Source organism: Talpa occidentalis, unplaced genomic scaffold (assembly GCF_014898055.3).
Source record: "Talpa occidentalis isolate TD23 unplaced genomic scaffold, MPIMG_talOcc4v2.1 talOcc4.11, whole genome shotgun sequence".
Classification (NCBI taxonomy): Eukaryota; Metazoa; Chordata; class Mammalia; order Eulipotyphla; family Talpidae; genus Talpa; species Talpa occidentalis.
Genome location: NW_023601104.1, coordinates 19,454,581 through 19,468,439, shown reverse-complemented (window position 1 = coordinate 19,468,439; position 13,859 = coordinate 19,454,581). Strand labels below are relative to the sequence as shown.

At 40.2% G+C, this 13,859-nt stretch overlaps 1 protein-coding gene across 2 annotated transcripts in view; it reads left to right on the top strand.

Moving 5' to 3' along the window:
- Positions 1–34: 34 nt before the first annotated feature.
- Positions 35–13,859, top strand: part of LEO1 (LEO1 homolog, Paf1/RNA polymerase II complex component) — a 31,561-nt gene continuing 17,736 nt past the window's right edge. For both annotated transcript variants that reach the window (XM_037502495.2, XM_037502496.2), the window contains exons 1-3: positions 35–143; positions 4,652–5,410; positions 7,316–7,420. In XM_037502495.2, the coding sequence (XP_037358392.1) occupies positions 86–143; positions 4,652–5,410; positions 7,316–7,420 (922 nt within the window). In that variant the 5' untranslated portion in view covers positions 35–85. The remainder of the gene's footprint in view (positions 144–4,651; positions 5,411–7,315; positions 7,421–13,859) is intronic.

Sequence of the window (13,859 nt, the reverse complement as noted above, 5' to 3'; positions counted from 1 at the left end):
GCGACACTGTCGTGCTGCGCGGGGTCTGAGCCGTAAAGGCCGTCGCGGAGCCGCCCCCAGCGAGCGGCGGCGGACGAGCGCGGCCATGGCGGACATGGAGGACCTCTTCGGGAGCGATGCGGACAGCGAAACGGAGCGGAAAGGTGGAGCCGGCTGGACTTCGGGGGGCCTGCGTGCGGGGGTTTCTGGGGCGGCAGCCGGGGGCGGTCGGGCTCCCGGGCTCCGATCGCTCGGGCGCTGCGGGCGCGTCGTGGCGCCTCCTCGACTCCAGTCTCGGCGCCCCCTGCCCTCCCGGGGGTGCCGTTCTCCCCCGGCGGGCGGGCGGGCGTGGGGGGACACTCGCTGGGTGCACCTGGAAGTTGTAGGTGTGGGTGGAGAGTGAGGTGCCCGGGAGGTCGTGGAACGAAGGGGGCCACGAGGGGCCGCGGGCGAGCAACCTGGGGTCCTTCTGTCCTGCCTTGCACTGCCCAGGGCAGATGGAGGACTGCTTGTGAATGAATGGAAATTTGATGTTCAGGAATATGGGACTCGGGTGGACGAATTTACAGAGGGACTCAGAATGCTCCTTGAATAAGCCAGAGCGCGGCATGATTGGGAGTTTGAGATGTCTGGCTGAAGAGATTGTGGATCCTGGGATAGGGCTGAATACTGGCGTTGTGCACGGGAGAGAATGTGCCTTCTTAGAGCCTGTGAAAACGCTCTAGAATTTCTTGGTTCTGTGGTATTGGTCCTGGGAGCATGGGGAGTGTGTTTGGAGAGGACAGAAAAAGGAGTTGTTGATGAATTGAATGAATAAATATGTTTATGGTGTGTGGAAGAACTTATGGCACAAAGAACGGGTATTTGAGTTTGAAATACGATTAAGGGCTATTTGAAGTGAGAAGCGACTCAAGACCAAGTTTATAATTATTGCAACCTCCAGGCTCAAAGTAATATATTTACTTTTTTCTTAGCAAAGAGCATTATTTTTCTTTCCTTCCCTCCTATTCCAGTATATAGTATGGTGATGGAAATTTAGTGTGAGGCCTCCACCCAGATGGGTATCTAGGGGTTCTGTCCAGGATGCCCTCGTTTTCATTCCTTGTAATAGTATGAGTTTTGGTGTTTTTTGGTTAGTCTAGCTTGTTAATTTTATTTTCAAAGAACAGACTTCTGGTTTCATCGATTCCATTCTTATTTTTTATTCTCTGTTTCATTTACACCTGCTCTAATTTTAATTTCTTTCCTTCTGCTTGCTTTGGGTTTAGTTTTCTTTTTCTATTTTCTTGCAGTATAAGGCCAGGTATCAATTTGAAATTATTCTTTATGTTTACAGCTACAAATTTCCTTGAGTACTGACTGCCCCGCCTCCCTTAAGTAATAGTATGCGATGTTTTCATTTCATTCATCTCAAAATATTTTCTAATTTCCCGTGTGATTTCTTCTTTGATCATTTGAGTGCAATGTTAAATTTTCACTTATGTATTTCCCAGATTTCCTTCTTTTGCTGATTTCCATTTTATTCCATTGAGATCAGAAAAGATCTGTGATGTGGTTTATTCTTAAATTTGTTGAGTTTTGGTTTCTGTCCTAATGTAATCTATCCTGGGGAGTGTTTCATGTATACTTAAGAATGTATATTCTAGGGCCTCCCTGGTGGTGCAAGGGGTTAAGATGCAACCTATGAAGCTATCTGCAGCCACTGTAGCATGAGTTCCATCTCCGGCCAGGGAGCTACCCACATGGCGTGGCAGACCTCTTCTGTCTCACCCGCTGCTACCCCTCAGCAGTGTATTTCAGTAGATCTGCCTGTTCTGCTCCCCACTCTGTCTCTGATGAATCCTCTCATCCCCCCACACCTCTGGCCTGTACCCCAGTTCTTGTGTGCATAAATAAATCTTTTTTTTTTTTTAAAAGAATATATTCTACTGCTAGTGGGTGGAGTATTCTGTTGACATCCTTTATATATAGGAAGGCTAGCATATTGTTATTCAGGTCCTCAGATTCCTTATAGATCTTCTGTCTAGTTGTAAATGGGATATTGAAGCTTCTAACTACTGTTTAGCTGTTTCTCCCCTCAACTCTGTCAGTGTTTGTAGGTAGGTATATGTTTATAGTTGCTGTATTTTCATGTGGATTGATTCTTTTATAATTTTAAAATGTCTTTTTTGTCTTTTTTAACAATTTTATCACAAGATTTATTTTGCCTAATACCAGTGTAGGCACTATGGCCCTGGGTTTACTATTTAAGTGGAATCTTATCCTATCCTTTAACTTTAAATTTGTGTCTAAAGTCACTTGTAGACAGCATATAAATGGAATTTTATTTTGGTCCACTCTGCCCATTTCTGCTTGTTCAGTGGAGAAGTTAATCTATTTACATTTAAATTATTGGTAAGGATGACTTCTGTCCTTTTGCTATTCGTTTTCTATGTGTCATCTTTTTTGTTTCTTAATCCCTCTATTACTCTCTTTTATATCTAATTTTTTCCATTATGTACTGTTTTGATTCAATTCTTATTTATTTTTTTCTGTATATTTTTTAGTTTTTGTTTGTTTTTTAGTGGTTACAGTTAACATCAAATTCATAACAGTCGAGTCTCCCCTGGTGGTGCAGGTGGTTGAGCAAAGCGCTGTGAAGCTGTCCGCAGCCCCTGCAGCGCAGGTTCAAGCCTGGCCAGCTGGGGAGCTACCCACATGGTGCGCCAGACCTCTCCTGTCTTGCCCGTTGCTCCCCTCAGCAGTGTATTTTTGTAGATCTGCCTGTTTTGTTCCCTACTCTGTCTCTGGTGAATCCTCTCACTCTCCTGTGCATCTGGCCTGTACCCTGTTTCTTGGATGCATGAATAAATAAATCTTTTAAAAAAAAATTCCTAACAGTCAAGTTTGGATTAACACCAATTTGATTTCAGTAGTATACAAAAGTTTATTTCTGGTATTAGCTGTTATCTTTTTTGAGGATCTCTTGTATGGCGCAAGCTGCTTCTCTCTTTTGCTGTTTTCAGGGTTCTTTTTTGTCTTTGCCTTCAATATTTTGAGAATGATGTATCTAGGAGTGGGTTTTGTTAACTTTATCGTACTTGGGATTTACTGAGCTTCCTGGGTGTGTGTAGGTTGATATATTTTATCTGATTTGGGAAGGGTTTTTTTTTTTGGTGTTTTTTAAAAATTTTTAAAATTTTTTTACATCATTGTTCAATTTTAAACTATTTACTTCCCCCTCCCCCTCAGGTGTAGTCCCCATAGAATTTCCCTCACCAAAGCACCCGTGCACCATTACCACAGTCTGATTTGGGAAGTTTTTAGGCCATTATTTCTTCATATATTCTTTCTGCTGTTGGACTTTCTCTGTTGGACTCCCATTATACATGTATTGTTTATTTGATGGTATCTCACAAGTGTTTCAAGCTTTATTCATTTTTTGTTATTTTTAATCTATCTTAAAATTTGCTAATTCTTTCTTCCTGCTCAGTTCTGCTGCTTAGCCCCTTAGTGAAATTTTCCTTTGTTGTTTAATCTCCACAATTTTCTAGGGGTGTGTGTGTGTTTTGGTAATATAATACCTTTTTATTGAGAGTCACTTTGTGGTAAGAAATCATTTTAATTATATTAATGTCATCAGGGACAGTTTCTAGCTTTTTTTCATCTGTATGGGGCATACCTATTTCTTTGCAGACCTTATAATGATTTGTTGTTAACTGGTCATTTTTAATATCATAATATGGCAACTCCGGAAATCACATTCTTACCTCTCCTTGGGTTTTGTTGTTGCTATTTTTGTAGCAGTTATTATTTAATGACTCTTTTCAACCAGTTTTATAAGATTGCAATTTTTATTGTATGTGATAACCTTTCTGTTCTGTTCGCTTAGTGGTAACTAGAGATTAGCTAGTGGTAATTAAAGATTTAATTTCTTTAAATGCTTAGACACCCCTCCCCATAAATTGTAGGTTCCTTTATGTGTTTGATGGGGCATACTTTGAACACTCAACCATGCAATTGACAACCTTTCTTTGTCTTCATTTCCTGAGTTCCCAGAGCTGAAAGTCAGCCAGAAGTGAGACTCCTAGGCATGTGTGTTGACTTTCAGAGCTCTAGGGATATGCGGGATCTTTTAAAAGTCTTTGTTCCACATGTCATTCCCCAGCCTTTCTCCCAAGCTTTTGGTTAGTCTGTTGTTGACCCCAAATGTTATCCATTGTCCCAGAGAGAGGAAACTAATATATTTGCCTGTAAATGTTTTTGCCATGCATACCCCAGTAACTGCACTGGGAAAGTTCCAAGTTAGGTGAGATAAAGGTGAGCCTTTGAGCCAGTCCTTCAGTGATCCACCAGACAGATCATAACTAATAACCATGGTTCTTGCCAAATGAGGCCCATTCTGCTCCCTTCCATAGTGATTTTTTTCCCAGTAATTTGGGCTGTTATCTTCAAGGCACCATTGAGCTGGGGAGTGAGGGTTTGGGGACAGACTAAGTTAGAATGCCACAAAGTTGTTTTCTTAGTTTCAGCATACTTTTGATTAATTTCCAAAGTACCAAGGAATTTGGTTCTAATGCTTTTTGATTAGGTCTTTGTTTTTTCTTTAAAATATTGGGATTTATTGACTTTTGCTGTTCCTTACATTGTCTTTTTTTTTTTTTTATAATCCTTTGTATATATGATTCTATAGATTCTGATTCTGGTTCGGACTCAGATTCTGATCAAGAGAATGTTGCTTCTGGCAGTAATGCCTCTGGAAGTGAAAGTGATCAAGATGAAAGAGGTGATTCAGGAAAGCCAAGTAATAAGGAACTGTTTGGAGATGACAGTGAGGATGAGGGAGTATCTCATCATAGTGGGAGTGATAATCACTCGGAAAGATCAGATAATAGATCAGAAGTATCTGAGCGATCTGACCATGAAGACAATGACCCCTCAGATGTAGATCAGCACAGTGGTTCAGAAACCCACAATGATGATGAAGATGAAGGTCACAGATCAGATGGAGGGAGTCATCACTCAGAAGCAGAAGGTTCTGAAAAAGCACATTCAGATGATGAAAAGTGGGGCAGAGAAGATAAAAGTGACCAATCGGATGATGAAAAGATACAGAATTCTGATGATGAGGATCTGGCACAAGGATCTGATGAAGATAAGCTGCAGAATTCTGATGATGATGAGAAAATGCAGAACACAGATGATGAGGAGAGGCCTCAACTTTCAGATGATGAAAGACAACAGCTATCTGAGGAGGAGAAGGCTAATTCTGATGATGATGAACGACCAGCAGCTTCTGATAATGATGACGAGAAACAGAATTCTGATGATGAAGAGCGGCCACAGATGTCTGATGAGGAGAAAATGCAAAATTCTGACGATGAAAGACCCCAGGCCTCAGATGAAGAACCTAGGCATTCAGATGATGATGAGGAGCGGGACCATAAATCAGGTAAATACATTTATATGAGAACTAAATGATTTAGTAGAGCCAGTCATGTATAGCTGTGACCTTTTGTTCTTTTTTTTTTTTAATCCCTAGACTTAATACCCTGTTTTTTTTTTTTTTTGTTATTCTATCACTCTGTTTCAACCTTTTCTTGAGAATATATATTTTGCTTTAAATTTTCTCCCCTAATCCATTTATTAGCTCTTGTCTCTTTCCCTTCCATTTGATAACTGATGATAGATCAGAAGATGATCAAGAGGACGCAGATGTGTGGTAGAGTAGTGAAATACTGAATAGATTTGGTTTCATTTCCCTTGATAACTAAAGAGCATGCCTCAGGTGAGACTAGATTGGCCAGGGGGGAAAAATTGCCATTGAAATGTCTCTATAAGACAGCTGTATAGAAGTGTGGACACCAATTTCCAGCTTAGCTCTTTTAATCTTATCCAGAGGTAATCAGGCTCCAAAGAGTTGATCAAACTATCAAATCCACAAAAACTAACTTGTAAAAATTGAATTGCAAATTTGTTTGTTGCAAGGTCAGTTATTTCTCCTTATGATTCTGTCATTTCCCTTGGGCAAATCTACTTTGGATGCCAAATTATAGTAATCAGGAGGTTGTCTGGAGAGAATAACATAGAAAATGAAAACGTGGCTGGATGATCTCAAAGAACTACAGTAGCTTGCCTCATATATCCCTACCCTGGGAGATTATGCCTGGGTGAAAAATACTCATTTCTTAAAGACTGGAAAGCACACAGGTGAACTTTGGCTTCCAAATTCCCCTTTTACAGTAGTCATTTACAAAATTCTGCTCAAGTTAACAGGTTCATCATCTGGAATACTTTTAAAATCTAGACATTTTTTAGACATTATTTAAGCCATCTTGATTAGTTTGTAAGTCCTCCTGACTACCTGTATTGTCTCGTGTTTATAGGTGATTGATTATTATTACATGTTGAACCTTTCTTAGCATAAATATGGAGGTGGTGGTGAGGGCAGTCTTTTCCTTTTTAACACATACCTTACAGGATAACATTAAAGATCACATTTTGACATTATTAGGATAGGAGATTATAATATTTCCAGAGATGGATCTAGGTCTGTATAGACTATTAGGTATTAAGTAACTAATTGAGAGTAGAGTTAGTTGTTGAATAATTAAAGAATCTCTAAGATTCATTTACTGTTTCCCAAATACTAGCAGACTAACTAACATAAGACTAGGGACTAGGGTCATAGTAGGGAATCTTATAATTGGTCATCCTGTTTAACTCCTAATTAGTTCTACATTGGTTCTGTTGATTTTCTTGAAGTTTTTAGGTAAACAGTTACGTCGTCCAGAAGTAATGATGTATTTCTCATCCATTGCTTTAAATGCCTTCCCCCCCACCCCATAATGATAAAGAAATTTAATAAGTTTCAGTACTACTTTTCTGTTTTGCTTCTTACAGAAATCATTGTTCCTTAATTTTATTTTTAAATTAACTCTAATAAGTTGATTTGTGCAGTTCTGTTAATGTCAACATGTGTATACGTTTGTGTAACCATTGTCAGTTAGGATACAGAGCAGTTCTAATACCCGAAATCCTCCATGCTAACCTTTTGTAGGCACATCATTCTTCTACTATTCACCGCTGGCAATTACTAGTCTGTTAGTAAGTTTTGACATTTTGATAAAGTCATCCTATAAATGGAATTGTACAGTATGTAACCTTTTTTCTTAAGCTTCCTTTACTTATCAAAACATTTGAGATCTATCAGATTGTTGCATATTTCAATAGCTTCTTATTTATTGCTGAGTAGGTTTCTGTGGTATGGGTGTACCACAGTGTTGCTTTTAAAAAATGTACTTCAAAGTTATGATGTGACTGTGATTATGCAGAACTTGTAATTCTTGTCTTGCAGAATCTGCCAGAGGTAGTGATAGTGAAGATGAAGTTTTACGAATGAAACGCAAGAATGCAATTGCGTCCGATTCAGAAGCGGAGAGTGATACTGAGGTACCCAAAGGTATGCTGTATACATGTAAATATATAAATAAATTAATTAACTGATTTCCACCCCTCTTTCTGCATTTAACTTAGTGTTTGCTGTAGGCTACAAGACCCATAGAAGAGAGTGTGATAATCTAGTATACAGGGGAAGTTTTGCAGATGTGGGAAACTGCTTGTGCTTACTCTGTTAAAGAACTTGCTTCTTTGTTTATAATAAAAGTGAATCTGTTCTTAGAGGGCTGAGTCTCTATTCAAGATGGAAGTGGCAATATTCATTTTTCAGTTTGCATAATGGCAGTCATAGGGCAGCTTGTTCTTAAGTTGACGGGTTAATACCAGATGAAGAACCTGATTCTTTAAGCTATGGGTTAGTTGAAGAGTTCATAAAAACCCAGTATTAAGTAAAGTAGGTATGTTGTAAGGATAAAAGATATACCTATGCTTCTCTATGTATGACTGTTTCAAATGGTTTAACAGTATACAGTAAAGATGTTAGTATAAAGTTAAAGCAAATATAATTTTAATAGTTTGATTATGCATAGCCATTGTGCTGAATAGTAGAATTAGGCACTAATGTTAAGTAGTTTATATAAAATATCATAGGTCACATTGTAAAGTAAAGGGGTCAACCAGCGAGAGAAAACTGGACAGAACACAAGCTCTAGAATTTTCTTAAGGATCGTTGGATATAAGTAGTAGTTCACATAGACTTTGGAATGAGATGATCCAAATTGAAATCTTTGTGCTTTCCAAAAATGATGAAAACATGATATTATACATTTGCCCAAACCCACACAATCCATACCTTATGTTTCAAAATTAAACTTTAAAGTAAAGTATGGTCTTTGGATGACTATGATGTGTCAAGGTAGGTTCATCAACTGTAACAAATGTACCACTCTGGAGAAGAATGTTTATTATGGGATGATGTTTTTAGTTACATTTATTACTAGGGCCTCCCCGGTGGTGCAGTGGTTGAGCGCTGGGTTGCGAAGCTGCCTGCAGCCTCTGCAGCGCCGGTTCGATCCCCGGCTGCTCCCCGGGCACCGGAGGAGGGTCCTACATGGCGTGCAAACCTCTCCTGCCGCCCGCTGCTCCCCTCAGCAGTATACTTCGGTCCTTCTGCCTGCTCTGCTCCCCGCTCTGGCTCTGGTGAATTCTCTCACCTTCCCGCGCTTCTGACTGTACCCAGTGCTTGTATAAATAAATAAATCTTTTAAAAAAAAAATTACTGCTGGATTGGGGGGCGGAGCAACATGGCGGCAAGGAGACGCTGCGAGTAAGATCTCCCATTAAAAAAAGTTAATAGGGAAGAAAAACGGCAGGTCCCAGTGAGAACTGGGACACGGAAGATAAACAGACGACTCCAGCAAACTACCCGAAGAAGAAAGTGGCCATAAAAGAGGACTAGAAGGGAGGAAAGCGCAGAACCCTGCTCCCCTCCCCCACCCACAGAGTCGGCACTCTCCGACCAACAGAGAGGAGGAAAACAACAAACTAAAACGACCAACAAGAACGAACTACACATCAAGCGGGACTGTGAGTGGAAAGGAACTATTGCAGCCACCACACCCCATGAACGGAGCTGTGGAGAACCCTGCAGGATTCGCTGCGGTGGTGAGCGAACGGCTCCGGGTGCCATTGGAGAACAAAGAGACTCTGGAGGAGACCTGCACTCAGCCCCGGGCCAGCCAGTAAGCTTGCGCGGAAAAGCGGCGCGCTTGGCGCGCTTGAAAAGCAAACGCAGATCGGGATCGCGGCTGCCCAGGTCCCCACGCCTGTGACCTAGGCTTGTGGGGAGACGCGCGGAGGCCCTCACTGGGGTGAAAGTCCCTCACTGAGTAAGCAGGAACCAGGCGCCCAGGCACGGGAGCGGGTGCAAAAGGCACCATTCCCGCGCCACTGAACTGGGCTACAGCCCGCGTCCTGGACCTGAGGGCTTTGAACTGAGACCCGGGGCACGAAGTTCGGGGCGTGGGTTCTCCACGACGGTGGGGCACAAGGCAGACACAGCACCCCAAAGCCGTTGAGGTTTACCCTACCATTCCTGCTCTGTTCCCTGTCTCACGGGGTGGGGGGGGCGAAAAACAGCCCCCCAAGGACAATAGGAGAGCTCTCTGGTGCCACCTAGCGACCAGAAAAAAAAAGTCACTAACACCCCATAGAACAAGGAAATTTCTTAAGACTGCTTGAAAAGGGCAGAAGGCTCCCGGAGGAGACAGTGGCCAGCTGGGAAGTTAGCCCACGCCAGGCCCCTTCCGACCAGCAGTCTGAGCCCACAGAGGGAACAGGCACCCACGGCCGGGGCAGACCGGGCGCGCAGAAGAGTGTGCCTGAGACCGGATGCTCAGGGACTGAGTCCCGCGTTGCCATTTTAGAACAGGGACATTTCTTCAGTAAAGACTTCCTGAAACCAGCAGAAAGCTCCCTCAAAAGCCAGAGATGGCTCCTGGAGGAGCCAGAGGGGAGCGGAGAAGTTCACCCAGGATGCCGGCCAGTCCGAGCAACACAGTGTCCCAATGCATACGACAAATTAGAAAACAGACAGCAGGGAGTAGAAGAACCACACGCAACCTAACAACTCCTCAGGAAAAAAGCACACCACAAGAAGAAAACCACCCCCCAGATTGCAATGACAGTAACTTGGAAGAACTTCTGAGCCTTCCAGAAAGAGAATTTAAAATTGCCGTGATTAAAAAAATGACAGAACTCATAAAGGAAAACAATGATCAGAAGAAGGAAATTGAGTCCCTAAAGAGGGAAGCAAAAGAAACGCAGGAGATCAAAGAATTAATGTAGGAACTAAAGAACTCTCGGAAAAGCAATGAAAGCAGAATAGATGAAATGGAAGAACGAATAAGTACTCTTGAAGACACAGAAATAAAAAGAACCAAAACAGAAAAGGAAAGAGAAGTACGAAGGAAAAAGAATGAAGAAAGACTTCGGGAACTATCTGACTCCATGAGGAAAGGAAATATAAGAGTTATAGGAATTCCAGAAGGAGAGGAGAGAGATGTAGGAACAGAGAAAATATTCCAGGAGATAATTGAAGAGAACTTCCCAAACGCGAAGAAGGAGCTGAAAATTGATATACAAGAAGCAAGAAGAACACCAAACTTCCACGACGAAAGGAAAAATACAGCAAGACACATAATAGTAAAGCTCCCAAGAATCCAGGACAAGGAAAAAATAATGAAGCTGACAAGAGGGAAGAAACAGATAACATTCAAAGGAAAAGCAATCAGGCTGACATCAGACTTCTCTGAAGAAACACTACGGGCAAGGAGAGAGTGGAGGGACATAGTCAACAGGCTCCAAGAAAACAGATGCCAACCAAGAATACTCTATCCCGCAAAGCTCTCCTTTCTCTATGAAGAAAGAATAAGGACCTTCCCAGACAAAGAGAAACTCTGGAATTTCATTACGACTAAACCCCCACTCCAAAAAATACTACAAGGAATCCTAAAGCCAGAACCTCAGAGGGACGAATAACAATGAAAGAAGGCCAAAAAAAAAAAAAGTTATTAAAAGAATAAATAAATAAAATCAAAGGAAAGACAAACACAATGGCAAATACAAATGCTAACATATCAATACTAACTCTAAATGTAAATGGACTAAACTCTTCAATAAAAAGACAGAGTTGCAGCCTGGATTAAGAAACAAAACCCAACCTTTTGCTGTCTCCAGGAAACACATTTAGCTACAAAAGATAAAAATAGGCTCAAAGTTAAAGGATGGAAAACAATCCTACAAGCAAATGGACCAAAAAAGAAAGCAGGAACAGCTATACTTATATCAGATAAAACAGACTTCAAACTCAAAAAAAAAAAAAAGGAGACCCCAATGTTCACTACATTATGATCAAGGGGACAGTACTTCAAGAAGAAATAACACTCATTAACATATACTCACCTAATGAAGGAGCACCAAAATATATCAGACAACTGTTGTCCTCTCTGAAAACAGACATCAGAGAAAACACATACGTAGTGGGAGACTTCAACACACCACTATCAACAATGGATAGATAGATCAACAAGACAAAAAATAAGTAAATAAACTAAAGCTCTAAATAAGGACCTAGAGCATTTGGGCTTAACAGACATCTATAGAACACTAAACCCCCAAAAAACGGAGTACACATTTTTCTCAAGCGCACACGGATCATTCTCCAGGATCGATCACATACTGGGGCACAAGACAAATATCAACAGATACACCAAGATTGAAATCATGTCAGCCATCTTTTCTGACCATGAAGGCATCAAACTAGAAATAAACCATAAAAAGAAGGCAAGGAACTTTCCTACCTCATGGAGATTAAAAACCACACTACTGGAAGACCACTGGACTAATGAGGAGATCAAAGAAGAAATTAAAAAATTCTTTGAATTGAATGACAAGGAGGACACCAATATCCTAAATGTATGGGATGCAGCAAAAGCAGTAATAAGAGGAAAATATATAGCAATAGAAGCTCACATCAAGAAACAAGAAAGAACTCAAAGAAACAACCTAATCTCGAAGCTCAAAGATCTAGAAAAAGAACAACAAAAAAACCCCAAAACCAGTAGAAGAAAAGAAATAATAAAAACCAAAGCAGAAATAAATGAAATTGAAACTAAAAAAACAATCCAAAAAATCAATGAAACCAAGAGTTGGTTCTTTGAAAAAAATCAATAAAATAGACAAACCCCTAGCCAGGGTCACAAAGGAAAAAAGGGAGAAAGCACAAATAAACAGGATCACAAATGAAAGAGGAGAAATCACAACAGACACAGCAGAAATCAAAAGAATAATCAGTAACTACTATGAACAGTTGTATGGAAACAAGTTCAACAATCTAGAGATGGACAAATTCCTACAACTCTACAATCACCCAAAGCTAGATAAAGAAGAAATAGAACACCTAAACAGACCAATTACAAGCAGCGAAATTGAAATGGTAATCAAAAACCTCCCCAAAAACAAAAGCCCAGGGCCTGATGGATTTCCAAATGAATTCTACCCAACATTCAGAGATGAATTAGTGCCTATCCTTCACAAACTCTTTCAAAAAATTGAGAAGGAAGGGACAATACCAAACATGTTCTATGAAGCCAACATTACACTAATACCAAAACCGAACAAGGACAACACAAAAAAGGAAAACTACAGGCCATTCTCCCTAATGAACACTTATGCAAAAATCCTCAATAAAATTTTAGCTATCAGAATCCAACAATGTATCCATAAGATAATTCACCACGACCAAGTAGGATTCATTCCAGGGACACAAGGATGGTTCAACATCCGAAAATCAATCAACGTTATCCAACACATCAACAAAACGAAATATAAAAACCATATGATAATATCAATAGATGCTGAGAAAGCTTTCGACAAAGTGCAACACGCATTCATGATAAAAGCCCTTGAAATTCTTGGGATACAAGGAACATACCTCAACATCATGAAGGCCATCTATGACAAGCCAACAGCCAGTATCATTCTCAATGGTGAAAAGCTGAAAGCAATTCCATTAAGATCTGGAACAAGACAAGGATGTCCACTCTCACCACTGCTTTTCAATATAATACTGGAAGTCCTAGCCAGGGCAATAAGACAAGAGAAAGACATCCAAGGAATCCAAATAGGAAAAGAAGAAGTCAAACTATCACTATTTGCAGACGATATGATATTATACATAGAGAACCCCAAAAACTCCACAGAAAAGCTAATTCAACTCATCAATCAGTTCAGTAAAGTGGCAGGATACAAAATCAACACGCAAAAGTCAGTAGCCTTCCTATACACAAACAATAAATCTGAAGAAGAAGAAATTAAAAAAACCATCCCTTTTATTATTGAAACAAAAAAAAATCAAATATTTGGGCATAAATCTAACAAAAGAGGTAAAGGACCTATACAAAGAAAACTATAAAACACTGTTAAAAGAAATAGAAGAAGACACAAAGAAATGGAAAGACATCCCCTGCTCATGGATTGGAAGAATAAACATTATTAAAATGGCTATCCTACCAAAAGCAATATACAGATTCAATGCTATTCCAATCAAAATTTCAATGTCATTCTTCAAAGAAATAGAACAATTATTGATGAAATTCATATGGAATCACAAAAAACCCCGAATAGCCAAAGCTCTCCTGAAAAAAAGAGAAGGGAATGGAGGCATCACACTCCCAGACTTCAAACTCTACTACAAAGCCATAATCATCAAAACTGCATGGTATTGGAACAAGAACAGACATACAGACCAATGGAATCGAATAGAAAATCCAGAAATAAACCCACAGATTTATGGTCAACTAATCTTTGACAAAGGAGCAAAGACTATGCAATGGAGCAAAGAAAGTTTGTTCAATAAATGGTGCTGGGAAAACTGGGTCTCTACATGCAAAAGAATGAAGCTTGACCACTCTCTCACACCATACACAAAAATCAACTCAAAA